The sequence below is a fragment of the Coenobita brevimanus genome, chromosome 110 (assembly GCF_032717465.1).
Source record: "Coenobita brevimanus isolate Jiangsu-jjx chromosome 110, ASM3271746v2, whole genome shotgun sequence".
NCBI lineage: Eukaryota > Metazoa > Arthropoda > Malacostraca > Decapoda > Coenobitidae > Coenobita > Coenobita brevimanus.
Window position 1 is genome coordinate 34,087,389 of NC_137063.1, and position 14,008 is coordinate 34,101,396.

The window sequence follows — 14,008 nt, forward strand, 5'->3', positions numbered from 1 at the left end:
CACCAGTAATGGACATAAAGCATGAAATAAATGAAAAGGAACCAAAGAATTAGGAATTAGAAGTGGCTGTACCTCAGCCAGGGTACTTACAGCTGCCTTCTCTGGCTTTGGCAATGGTGAAAATGCTCTTGAAGCACGTACAGTAATCCAGTGTTGTGCTGCACTTACGGTAATTCTTTGCACTGTGAGTTATAATTGTTTAACACTGCACATTGTTAATTGCACCAGACCAGTTTCAACCGCCAGTGTGCACTCCACAGTTAATCCTTTGCACTCTAAATTCTAATTTCTTAACACTGCACAACACTGTAAATTCCCGTGTGGTCTAGTGGCGAGGTATTGCAGTTTATTCACTGTTTATTTACAAAAAATGAGCACATGTGGCTTCCATTACGATGAGCATCTGCTCTCAATTGGAGTTACAGTAGGCTGTGACTGTTGATGATGGGGTAACAGAGTTGCCAGATCGCAATGGCCACATTACCAAACTCCTCAATTTTCATTACCAAATTTAACTTTTCATTACCAAATTCGTAAAGCTAGCATTTATTCTTCACTAATTATATATACAAGTGGAAATTCATGTAATCACTCTTCTTATACTTAACAGTGTGTTGATTATTTTCACGCTATATAGACTAGCAGATTAATCAGAGAGAGCAAACAATCCACCATCTCCATCCTGTGTATCCTCACACATGTGAAAATTTCTTTTTGGTATTGCATTATTCTGATTCATTACCATACGAATTTTTCATTACCAAATTGGCCGGCCCACATTTGGTAATGAAAAATACCAAATGGCAACCCTGACAGGGGAGGGGGGAGGGGGGAGGAAGGAAGGGGTGAAGGGTCCATGGCGTAACAGCTGTTCGACGCCGCGCGGTAATTTCAAATTACGGGTGGGAAAAAATTCGGATTTTTTGGGGATTTTTTCCTTTTTTTGGCCATTTATGGGTTCTAAAGGTCCAGGCCCACAATGTCCGGTAAGTGGGGTGTCCGGAAAGTGGGCGTCCAGAAAGTACAGAGATTACTGTATTTTATACGTATATTTCACACTGAACCATATGCTGTATAAATATAAAACACTATCACATGATTCCATCCCAACCTCCAATATTATTCCCTTCCAGACTCTGTGGCGTATGTGACTGCTTGTTTCCATAGCGACTATGGCATATCTCTATGGCATACATAACGCCTGCTATGGTAGGTCAGTTATTTCACTAATCTAGGCACTATATGTTTCACAAAATATAAATACTGGCTTCATTATAAAGGTAAAATACTCACATCATTTATGGGCAGGGTGAAGCAGAGTGGAAACCCCGTTATAACAAACCACACTCTTGCCTCTAGGCCTAACGGCTGATAACGGGCCCCAATGCATTACAAACAATATATCTATGTTCCATAGACACAATCACATCACATTATAGTAAAAAACACTGTACAATCACATTATTTCAATAATGGCATCTGCCTCAGGTGGGAGGGGGAAAACGGTGGATTTAAAGGGATGACTGACAGCAGCGCTACCCTTCAGCCCGACTGGTTGTGAGATACTGAGGTTTTTCTGCTGTGCATTGTCTCATCAGAGCAGTCACAGTGTTGCCAAGTGTTTACCTTGGAAGAGAGACGCACCCACTAGAACGCACCAAAATTTGACTCAAATCGGCCGAAAACTTTCCTTTTGATGGCATTTTTTCTGCTTAACAATGCGATTTGCGTCTTTGTGCGTTTATATACCAAACCACAACAAATGCGATTCACGTCAACATGCCTTGGAGGGTTAGTAGTATGGGGTGCTGTGTTACATCCTGGACAGGCATCTGCGAAGGAGTCATCCAGCCTCTTCTGGTAACTTAAGAGGGCTGGATGATGCCCACATCTCAGCCTGGCCAGGGGGACCCTGTCCTCACGAGGGAGACAGGATTCAGAAGGTTGGATATCAGGAGGCCATGCTTGCAGCTGTGTGTTGTCTTTAAGTGACTGAATGCAGTGGCGAGTGATTTGAGTATGGATATGCTTCTGGAAGCTGGTCTGAGGCGGGCAGGGGGGGGGGGAGGGGAGAGATGACAGTATTTGTGTATGATATCATGTGCTGGGTGTTGTTTTGATGTCCCTTGGTGTGTGTGGATGTGCTGCCATATGGTGTGGTGGATGTTGTGGGTTTGTGGAGGCTGCAGCAAGAATTTGGGTGCCTCTCATGTCTAGGTGATCCTTGACTTTGAGGACTTTGGTTTCTTGATGTAGGTGGTCTGTGGGTGTAATAGCTTTGCAACCTGTGATTATTTTTAGGGCCTTGTTCTGTATGGTCTGTAGAGTGTTGTAGTGTGTTTTAGTGAGGATAGGAGCCCAAGCAGGGCTTGCATAATTCATCACTGAATGTATATTATACTGTTTGTACACTGTGGTGGTTGTTTCTTCATTGTGTCCGAATTTTGTATGGGCAAGTGACCTCAGGGCATTGAGTCTTGGTGTTATTTTATTTTTAATGTTTGTGATGTGTTGTTTAAATGACATTGATGTATTGTACGTTACACAAAGGATTTTGTGTGTGTGTGTGTGTGTGTGTGTGTGTGTGGTAGGGGAGTGTTGTTTATGGTGAGGTGTGAAATGTGACTGTGTCCTGCTCTCCAGTTTGTGAGAAGGGTCACTGTAATTTTGTTTGGGGCTATTTTGAGGCTGTTTGTGGTGAACCATTCGTGCAGTGTGTTGAGGTAAGGTTGGAGGATGTGTGCAGCTGTGTTTGCATTTTGGTGTGTATGTGTAAGTGTTATATCATCTGCATAGAAGCTACAGTATGTGTATCTGTGGTGTGTGGGGTGTGGGTATGTCACGTATGTATAGGTTAAAGAGTGTAGGGGACAAAACTGATCCTTGGGGGATGCCATTTGTGAAGTTTCTGACGTTCGAAGGCTGACCGGCAAATGTTACATGTGCACATCTGCCAGCTAAGTAGTTTGCCAACCATCTTTTTGTGTTATTGTGCAAGTTTGTGTTGAGTATTTTGTTTTTGAGGTTGTGGCAGCGGATGGCATCAAAAGCTTTGCTGATGTCTAGTGTGACTAGGAGTGTTTTGTGTGGTGGCCTAGCTGAATTCATGCCATCAAGAACTCTCTGTGTAAGGTCTGTAAGAAGAGTGGTTGTGGAGTGTAGTGTCCTAAAGCCATGTTGTGATTGAGCTAGGGGGATGTGAGGTGTAACTAGTTGTAGTACCAGTTGTTCAGTGACTTTAGAGGGGATGCAGAGGAGTGTGATGGGATAGTGTGAAGAAGGTAACTTGGGGTCTTTGTTGGGTTTAGGGATAGTGATGATAATGCCATGCTTCCAGATGTTAGGTATTATGTTGTGTGAATAGCTGTAGTTTGATATGGTGGTGAGTGTTTGTATGCCTTGTGGTCCAAGGTGTTTAAGGTAAATGTTGCTTATGTTGTCTGGTCCACAGGCAGATGAGCTCTGGTTGTGGGTTATGCCCTATTTCCCACTCACGGATCAAGCCTAGCGGCCACAACACTGAATGTTTGAACATGTCGGCTGGCCGGCCAAAGTTTTCAGGAACTTTTATGTTCAGATAATAGCAACTAAATTGGGATAATGGCTTAATAGAGCCAAGGTCCAGTATCTGGATAATGAACAGGTCTGGATACTGCACTTCGGATAAATGTGGGATTACTGTATAATAACCAGCCAGATTCAAAAATATTTTCATGAGGAAGAGGTGCTAGGGAGTCTCCTTACTGAATGATAATATGACCCATTGAGTTTATGAAGAATAATGGTAATATATTGCCATCCTATATATGTATCACCAAGACACCTTAATCCCAGAAAGAATGGTCACAAATTGTTTCCATGCCATTCTGTCTTCTGTCATCAGGCTACCCTCTCCCTATTTCACACTCCCTCACTGATATACCTTTCCACCTCATCCCTCCATTACATCATCAGTCCCCTCCTTACCCTTCCCCCGCTCCACCTGACTCACACACACTCTCCTAGTCAGTATTTCATTCTGCAGTTCCTCTACATGGCCAAACCATTTCAGGGTACTTCCCAAACGGGATTGAGGCGTCTGGCAATAGATAGATAGATAGATTCTCATAATCGTATGGTTTCCGGCACATCTGCATCAACATCACAGTACTCCTTCACTTCCTCATTTGTCAGTCTGTCTTTTCATGTAGTTCCACATGCTCCTGTCTTATAACTAATTTGTACCCCTTTCATTCTTGACTTGTGGCTTTCCTGTTCAATCCAGTCTTCACTTCCATATGTCAGAGTGGGGATCTTAATACAGTACTGTCATGCAATTTTTTTTTTCTGTCCTTACTCACTTCCCTCTTTCATATCACTGCTCTTGGTGAGACAGCAAACTATCTTCCCTGCTGTACCATTTCATGCATTTCATCCTTCAAACCTCCATCCTTGCTCATCACAGTACCTAAACATTTTGAAAGCACTCACTTTCATCATTTCCTGATCATTTAGCCTCACAGCACACTCTTGAGTTCATTAATCTCAAAGAGCATAACATTACTTTTTGCCACATTTACTTGTAGATTTTGTTTCTTAGACACTTCGAAGCTCAGTCGCCAAGCCTTGCAACTCCGACTCATCTTCAGTTAGCAAAACAGTTGTTATTGTGCTATCAAAGTCTGATCGAGCAGACCCTTCAGCTGCGGGCAGTCAGCCCCTACTGTAGGGCTGTCCCACGTGGCTGACAGTGCTTCGCCACAGCTAAGTGTGGGGATTAGTGTGGAGGTTTGGTTCCTGGGTGGAAGCTGCATTTGTCTCCACCCAGTTAACAGGGATACCATAGTAGGATCCACATCAGCCCATTATTCTCTCCAACAAGGAGAGTATATTTTCACCGGTTTATTAGTTTGTCTGTTAGCAGGATTACTCAAAAACTAAAAGAGAGATTTGGACCAAATTTGGTGGGTAGATAGCCCATGTCCCAGGAAACAGTCGATTAACTTTTCGGACCAGTCTGGATCGTATTACAGATTCTGGATCTGGAAACACTTTTTGTGAAACCCTAATCAGTGATGAAAAACCCTATATCATTATGAAGTGTGGTTTGGAAATTACGTTGCACTAGTCAGAGAGATGTGCTCCACTGAGTGCCCCCTTCGTTTGGCTGTATGGTTACCTCATAGCATTATAAATGTTTCCTGAGTTACAGGAAATCTTATGTCATGTCACTCAGTGCAGAGCTTCCTGAAATGGAAAGAAGAGTAATAAATAACAACAGGAAGGATGAGACGATAGGAAGAGAGGAGAGAAGACACAGAAAAAGAATGATAATCCTGAAGCAAGTAGTAGTTAGCACTACATCAAGTGAGTGGGTGATGGATGCCTCCACCTAGTATCATCAGCAGACAAGAGACACCCAGAAGATATTTGAAGTATAGATGAAAGCTCAGTTTTCCAGTTCATATCTTCTTTCAAGTATTATTCATCTTATTTGTCACATCCTTAAGTGATAATATATCCATATATATATGTCTGTCTGTCTGTCTGTCTCTGTCTGTCTGTCTCTCTCTCTGGCTGACTGGCTATCTGTTTTCAGCTGTCTGTCAGAGCCTATCTATCTATCTATCTATTGCCAGACGCCTCAATCCCGTTTGGGGTGGCCACAAACAAATCGCCTCCAAGTCGCCCTGTCCCCCGCCATTTCACTCCCCTGCTCCCAACTCACACCCCCCTCTCTCATATACCTCTCCACCCCATCCCTCCATCTCATCCTCGGCCTCCCCCTCCCTCTTTCCCCCTCCACCTCACTCACATACACTCTCTTCGTCAGTCTTTCACCCTCCATCCTCTCCACATGGCCAAACCACCTCAGTGTGTTCCTCATAACGCTTCCTATCACATCCACATCAACACCACAACGCTCCTTTATATCCTCATTCATCAGCCTGTCTCTCCATGTGACTCCACAGGCTCCTCTTAAATAACTCATTTCCACTGCTCTCACTCTTGACTTGTGTCCTTCCAACAACGTCCAAGCTTCACTTCCGTACGTTAGAGTTGGTATCACAATACTGTACTGTCATGTAGTAACTTTTTCACTTCCATGCTCACTTCCCTGTTTCTTATCACTGCTTTCAAAGAACCGTATACTGTATATCATAAAAACATCTATGCCCTGTGTGTGTGTGTGTGTGTGTGTGTGTGTGTGTGTGTGTGTGTGTGTGTGTGTGTGTGTGTATAAATTTGCAAGTCATCCTGCTGGTGGAGGTAGGTAGCCAAATGGGTAGTTTGGTGGGTGGTGGGTGTGCAGGGTTGTTTGAGTGGGGATTGAAGAGAGGTGAGTGGACAGGTATGCAGGATGGGTGGGCAGGCAGGTGGGGTAGTAGTAGTAGTAGCTGTTCCCTAGGCAGTCTGACCAAACAGCCCCGAGTCCCTTAGGAAGGCCATGGCCAAGACTGGGCTTTCCCACAGAGCTCTCAAAGAGTGTATGTTGTGTTGTTGGCGTAGGTGATTGTGTGCAATGCAGTCTTCCATAATGTGCTTAATAGTATGGGGTGCTGTGTTGCATCCTGGACAGGCATCAGCGACAGAGTCATCCAGCCTCTTCTGGTAGCTTAAGAGGGCTGGATGGTTCCCACATCTCAGCCTGGCCAGGTGGACCCTGTCTTCATGAGGAAGATAGGATTCAGAAGGGTGGATGTCAGGAGGCCACGCATGCAGCTGTGTGTTGTCTTTAAGTGACTGTATGGAGCGGCGAGTGATCTGAGTGTGGATATGCTTCTGGAAGCTGGTCTGAGGTGGGAGAGGGGGGAGAGATGACATTATTTGTGTATGGTATCGTGTGCTGGGTGTTGTTTTGATGTTCCTTGGTGAGGGTGGATGTGCTGCCATGTACCGTAGTGGATGTTGTGGGTTTTTGGAGGCTGCAGCAAGAAACTGGGTGCCTCTCATGTCTAGGTGATCCTTGACTTTGAGGACTTTGGTTTCTTGATGTAGGTGGGCTGTGAGTGTAGTAGCTGTGCAGCCTGTGATTATTTTTAGGGCCTTGTTCTGTATGGTCTGTAGAGTGTTGTAGTGTGTTTTGGTCAGGTTAGAAGCCCAAGCAGGGCTTGCATAATTCATCACTGAACGTATGTATAGTTTGTATACTGTGGTGGTGGTTTCTTTGTTGTGTCCGAATGTTGTATGGGCAAGTGACCTCAAAGCATTGAGTCTTGGTGTTATTTTATTTTTAATGTTTGTGATGTGTTGTTTAAATGACATTGATGTATTGTATGTTACACCAAGCATTTTGGGTGTGTGTGTGTGTGTGTGGTAGGGGAGTGTTGTTTATGGTGAGGTGTGGGATGTGACTGTGTTCTGCTGTCCAGTTTGTGAGAAGAGTCACTGTTGATTTGGCTGGGGCTATTTTGAGGCTGTTTGTGGTGAACCATTCGTGTAGTGTGTTGAGGTAAGGTTGGAGGATGTATGCAGCTGTGTTTTCGTTTTGGTATGTACATGTAAGTGTTATATCATCTGCATAGGAAGCTATGTGTATCTTTGGTGTGTGGGTACGTCGTGTATGTATAGATTAAAGAGTGTAGGGGACAAAACAGATCCTTGGGGGACGCCGTTTGTGAAGTTTCTGATGTTAGAAGACTGACCGGCAAATGTTACGTGTGCACATCTGCCTGCTAAGTAGTTTGCCAGCCATCTTTTTGTGTTATTGTGCATGTTTGTGTTGAGTATTTTGTTTGTGAGGTTGTGGCAGCGGATGGCATCAAAAGCTTTGCTAATGTCTAGTGTGACTAGGAGTGTTCTGTGTGGTGGCCTAGCTGAATTCATGCCATCGAAAACTCTCTGTGTAAGGTCTATAAGAAGGGTGTTTGTGGAGTGTAGTGGAATAAAGCCATGTTGTGACTGGGCTAGGGGAATGTGAGGTATGACTAGTTGTAGTATCAGTCGTTCAATGACTTTAGAGGGGGTGCAGAGGAGTGTGATGGGGCGATGTGAGGAGGGTAACGTGGGGTCTTCGTTGGGTTTAGGGATAGTGATGATATTGCCATGCTTCCAGATGTTGGGTATTATGTTGTGTGAGTAGCTGTAGTTTGATATGTTGGTGTAGTTTGATATGTTGGTGAGTGCTTGTATTCCTTGTGGTCCTAGGTGTTTAGGGTGAATGTTGCTTATGTTGTCTGGTCCACAGGCAGATGAGTGCTTGAGGTTGTTAATGATGTGCTTCGTCTGGTTGTAAGTGAAAGGTGCGTAGTCTGGGTCTGTGGGGAACTGTCTCTTACGTCTGATGATACGTCGGTCTTCCGGATGGGGGGGTCAGATGGCTGACTTGTGAAAAGTGATTGATGAGAGTGTTTGCTTGTTGTTTGTTTGAGGGTATGGTGTCTGTTGTTGTGATGGCAGCGTGTGATTGTGTGATGTTGCTCTTGGTAAGTGTGATGCTGTTTAGTGTTTTGTAGAGTTTGCTGATGTTTGTTTTGTGGTCAGGTGTTTGGAGGTAATTTTTCCAGTTTAGTGTTTGCTGTTCTGATATTTTACTGTTTATCTGAGTGTTGAGTTCTTGTATTTGTTGTATGGTGTCTTGTGTATGGGGTGTTGGGGAGTGTCGCAGTGTGTCCCGTTGTCTGATGAGGCCTTGAATTTCTGGTGTGACGTTGGGGTTGTGTCTCTTTCTGTTGCCTCTAGGGATGTGTCTTTTGTCTGCATTTTGTATGATTGTATTGAAAGTGTGCACAGCAGTGTTGATGTTTGTGATGGGTGTACTGTTTAGTGTTTCGAAATGTTGTTCTGTTTCAGTTACAAAGGCCTCCCAGCTGGCTCTCTTATAATTAGTGTATGTGTGTTTGTGGCCAGCTGGGGTGATTCTGGTTTTGGTAGTGATGATGATTGGGAGGTGATCAGAACCTAGGGTTTTGACCACTCTCCATGATGTGGTGGGAGTGAGGTTTGGGGAGCAGAAGGTGATGTCTAGAGATGATGGGAGGAAGAGGGCTTGGTGTGGGATATGGGTATGCAGGTGGGGTTGAGTGGGCAGGTGGGCAGATGGGATGAGTGGGTAAGTGGGTGGTTGAGTGGGGAAATGGGATGGGGTGATTGGGCAGACAGTAAGGGTAGGTTGATGGCTGAGTGGGTTGGCAGATGGGGTGGGTGGCTGGGTTGAGTGTGTGGGTGGTTTGGTTTATGGGTAATGGAATAATAGATCCATGTTAAGAATAGATCAATGAGGGAAAACAAGCTCCACGGGGAACATGAAGCCCAAGCAGGAACAAAGGTCCAGTGAGCAAAAATAGATCCACGGGGAAATATGGTACTCTCATAAATCTGTGAGTGGAGATGAGTCCAAGGGGAAAAGTGCATCACTGCAATGGAAATAGGTCATGGAGACAATAGGTCAAAATGAAAAATATGACCTATGAGCAAAAATATGTACATGGGGTCTGATATGTCCAAGGGGGAAAACAGGTTCATGAGGAAAGTAGGTCCTTTGGGGAAAATTTGTCAGTGCAGGAACAGGTCCTGGAGGACAGTAGGTAGGTAAGGGGTTGACACACAGAGGGTGTAACAAGAAATTAGTTTATGTGCCTGTACAGTACACACTGAACAGTCATGAATGCATGACACATCCCTGTTTCAATGCAACATTCAAATAAAAGAACTTGGTTTGTTCACTCTTGACATGCAGTGCCACACGTGTGTGCTCTCGTACATACTCTTGGCAGCATTCAGTAACTTTCCATCAACCTAGCACCTTCCATATTCCTTGTCTATCTGTACTGCCATATACTTCTCCAGGTTTATGAAAACAGCATATAACTTCTTATCTTTCAAAACACTTTTCCACAAAACATTTTAGAATGATTATATTATGATCTGCACACTCTCTCCCTTTCCTAAATCCGCCATCTTTCTCTAAAACTAATACCATGGTTTTCTTTTTGACTTAGTGTCCTATCATAAATCTTTCATGGTACACTGGATTCAGATATCACTGATAGCTACATGTTTCTTTCCTCTTTTTCCCTTCGTATGGTAAAGCTGTTACACTTGACTTCCCATCCTCTGGAACTGTACCTTCTTTCCAGGCCAGTTTGTACATCTTCCATATTTACGTAATGTATTTACTTACTTTCTTTCCTGTATTTCAGTATTTCATCACAATTGCCATCTGGTGCTTTCTCCGCTTAAAATTCTTCAGTGTGTCACACACATCCATCCTACTAATCCTTTCCTCACCTCTCACTCCTCCTACTTCTCCCAGCCATTCCCCAACCACTTATACTTGCACTGCTTTTTTTTTCTTTATAAAAAGAAAAAAGAAAAACAAAAGCTAACAGGAATACATACAATTAGATGTACAGTAGTAAAGTGATGCTTTGTGACAACACATGAGGATCTTTTGACAAAGTCTTTGAAATATCGGTGACCCTCATTATAAGTCAGGGATGCATTTCAGTGTATCACAACTCTTATTGTGCAGTTGGAATTGTAAACTGGGGGAAATTGACAAATCAACTTGATGGTATGCAGTGACATCAGTAAGCAGTTTCTCTTTTATTATAGACATCATGATAAAAGAAAAAACTTACAACAAAGACTTATAGTGAACCCAGATTGCTATTGTTGTTGTTTTTTTTTTTTTTTTTTTTTTTTTTTTTAAATTGGCCCAGATTTTTGTCTTATTGCAGTTTGATTCACATAGGAGAGTGGTTGAAAAAGGCAGTGTCATAGCTGTGCATTTTTTTAATAGCATCATATTCTACTGTAAATTTACTGTTATTACGGCTCAGTACACAAGATGGAGAGATTACAATTTTAGGTCAAGTTAATATGACACGAGTTTGATAATAAGACCATATTTGCCATAAAAACTTACAATAGACATCAGGTTCATATCATGGTTGAGGTTCTTGAACATGTTGGGGATCAGTTCCCAGTTATAACTTGGATTCATTTTTGCTTGAAGAACTAGAGACACATGAAGATTCTGTACCCACTTTCCTTCCTTCATATAAAACAAATATGTAAATCTATGACAATTTTCCTCTTGTAATCAAGATCAGTGGAAATAATTCACTCTTGTTTATTTTTCTTATCTTTCCTAGGTAGGAAAAGAGATCATGATTATGATTTGCAATCGATTGTGTTTTAATCTGATCCCAGTACTGTTGTAAAAACTTAGCATTATTGGAAAAGTGAAAAGAACCTGAGCTTAAGCTTTGCTGTAGAGTGTGGTGAATTGTGCAGTGTTTGTTTTTGTAATTAAGAGTTCCTTAGCTATATAAGCATGTAATATTGGGAGTTGTTGTACAGTACCTATTGCTTATGTGTTTGACCATTTTCAGGATGATAGTGTTAAACCAGAAGTGGAGTCTGAAGTAGAGGAGGGCAAATGCAAAAGAATGAAGAAGCCACGGCGAGTTCTTCATTTTTCTGATGGGACTCTAGAGGAGTACAGCACAGATGAGGAGGAAGAGGAGCAGAAGAAACCAGACAACTTGAGTTTAATTGAGCCTGTAAGTATTATGTTGTATTTCTAACATAGATAGTTGACTGTATTTCGAGGCTGAATCAACCACCATCCTCTGTTGTTATCTGTTTGGTTCAGCAGAGCAAAACTGTCTGCCCATCTCTTTATAGGCAAATCTCCTAATCCAGGAGGAATGGTCATGAACAAATTACCTTCATTTCACCTTGCCCTCCACCATTAGGTAATCCTCCTCCAGCTCAAACCACGCGTATTTATATAACTCACCACCACATGTCCTCATCCTCTGTCTCCCCCTCCCCCTCTCCCCTCCGTCTTTCTCATGCTCATTCTCCCAGTCAACCTCTTATTCTTCATTCTATCCACATGTCAAAACTGCTTGTTAGTAGTGTTCTGTATTGACTTCTGTATGGTGCAGTGTGGTTAATTTTGTGTGTGTGTTTTTTTTTTCACAGATGCTGATGCTTTCCAGGGTTTATGTTACTGGACTCCATCAGCATTCTTAATATAACAGGATTTATATATTCATCTGTTATTTATTTAGGGTTCACTTTGTATGTAGTGAGGACTAGTAGCTTCATGAAATCTTAACAGAGGTACAGGTATATCCCAGTTTAACAATGCAATTGGTTAAGTAAAAACCCATCTTTAGGCGGGGTATCGTATCTCCGGGTAGATTTAACACGTAAAGTATAGGGATGTGTTTTTGAGCCTTGGGTACACTCCCAACCAAGTCCTAAACCTACCCAAATGAGCCCAAAACAAGTTTAAAGCCAATCTAAATGGCCTAACAGCCATAAAAGAGGCTAACCTAAGCCTAACACCTGTAAATAACTCACTATAACCAACAAATAAAATCTGAAAATCGTGAAATATGAGTCTGGAAAAAATCAAGCTTAGGAAACTGTACCCCAAAATGACACTCTTTACCCCACCTATGGCTAAGACACATTAATCTAACAGTTTATAAATTATCCGAAAGACAAAATTTTAGTCCAAAATATCATCAAAATCCGTTAAAAAAATAAAAACCCATCATTAAATCGGAAGGAGTATGTATAGTTGTGAGTAAAAGATGGGAGAAGAGCATAAGACAGTATGGATCAGTTGGGTCAAGGATTGTGTGGGTAAAGTTGAAAGTTGGAATACAAATGTGGGCGATTGTGTGTGTGTATGCGCCAACGCAAGATCGTGCTAGAAGAGTGAAAGAAGAGTTCTGGACAAATGTGGAAGTGTGCATGGAAAAGTTTGGAAGGAATGAGAGAGTGTTTTTGATTGGTGATATGAATGGTAAAGTTGGTAATGTGAAGGTGGATGGAATAGTTGGTGAGTGGGGTGTGCCTGCTGAGATAGATGAGAATGGGAGTGCGTTAGTGGACATTTGTGCTGGGAGGGGGTTGGTGATAGCCAATACCCTCTTCAGGCATAAAATGATCCACAGGTATACATGGCGAGTGATGAGAAGGGTGGGTGGTGAACTGAATGAAAGGAAGGCAATGATTGATTATGTGTGTGTGGATGAAAGGATGCGAAGATGTCCAAAGGGTGCAAGAGTGTATAGAGGTTGGGGGAGTGGACTTTCTGACCACTACTTGGTGGTGGCCAGAATTAGGATGCAAGTAAGATGGAGGAATAGAAGAAGGGAAAGACGAGAGGAAGGAGTAGTTGCAAGGAGAGTGGAGAGGTTACAAGAGGATGAGAAAAAGGCAGAGTATAAGAGAGAAGTGGAGGAATGATTGGGCAAATATGAATTGGAGCAGATGGGAGACGTGGAAGGTGTGTGTAAGATATTTACAGAAGAAATATGTGCAGCATGTGATGTGGTGTGTGGAAGGAAGAGAAGACGGAGGGGGGTGCAAGGAACAGCGTGGTGGACTGAAGAGGTGAAACAGGCTGTGGCACAAAAGAAGAAAGCATACAATGAATGGATGAGAAATAGGGGCGTGGAAGAAGTTGAGAGGCGGAAGAGAGAGTTATATGTGGAAAGAAAGAGAGAGGTGAAAAGATTAGTAAGAGAGAGTAAGAAGAGAGTGGATGAGGAATTTGGAAGGAATTTGAGTGTAAAGTGGAGGGACTGTAAGAAAATGTTCTGAGAGAAGTGAAAAGAGTAAGACAGGGTGGAAGTGAAGTTAGCAGGGGGGTGAAAGATAAAAATGGTAGATTACTAGTGGAGAAGGGAGAAAAAGTGAGCAGATGGAGAGAACACTTTAAGGAATTGTTGAACGTAGAGGATGGAAGTAATGTGAGTATAAGTGGCTGGGGAATGGCTGGGAGAAGGAGGGAGGTGAGAAGACAGGAAGAAATCAGTAGGATAGAAGTTGTGGAAACAATGAAGAAAGTTAAATTGGGGAAAGCCCCAGGAATTGATGGAGTGTGTGGTGAAATGCTGAAGCATGGGGGAGAGATAGTAGTAGAATGGATGTGGAAGATGTGCAGATTGGCCTGGGAGGAAGGTAGAGTCCCGGAGGATTGGAAGTCAGGTATAATTATTCCCTTGTACAAAGGAAAAGGAGAAAAAGAAGTGTTTGGTAATCATAGGGACATTTG

The 14,008-nt window shown here is 42.8% G+C and overlaps 1 protein-coding gene across 1 annotated transcript in view; it reads left to right on the forward strand.

The window, feature by feature from the left end:
* The window catches only part of LOC145417358 (uncharacterized), an 80,095-nt gene that overhangs the window by 16,120 nt on the left and 49,967 nt on the right, over positions 1–14,008 (forward strand). Inside the window, exon 2 of the mRNA XM_080286033.1 lies at positions 11,319–11,489. Coding sequence (XP_080142159.1) covers positions 11,319–11,489 — 171 coding nt within the window. The remainder of the gene's footprint in view (positions 1–11,318; positions 11,490–14,008) is intronic.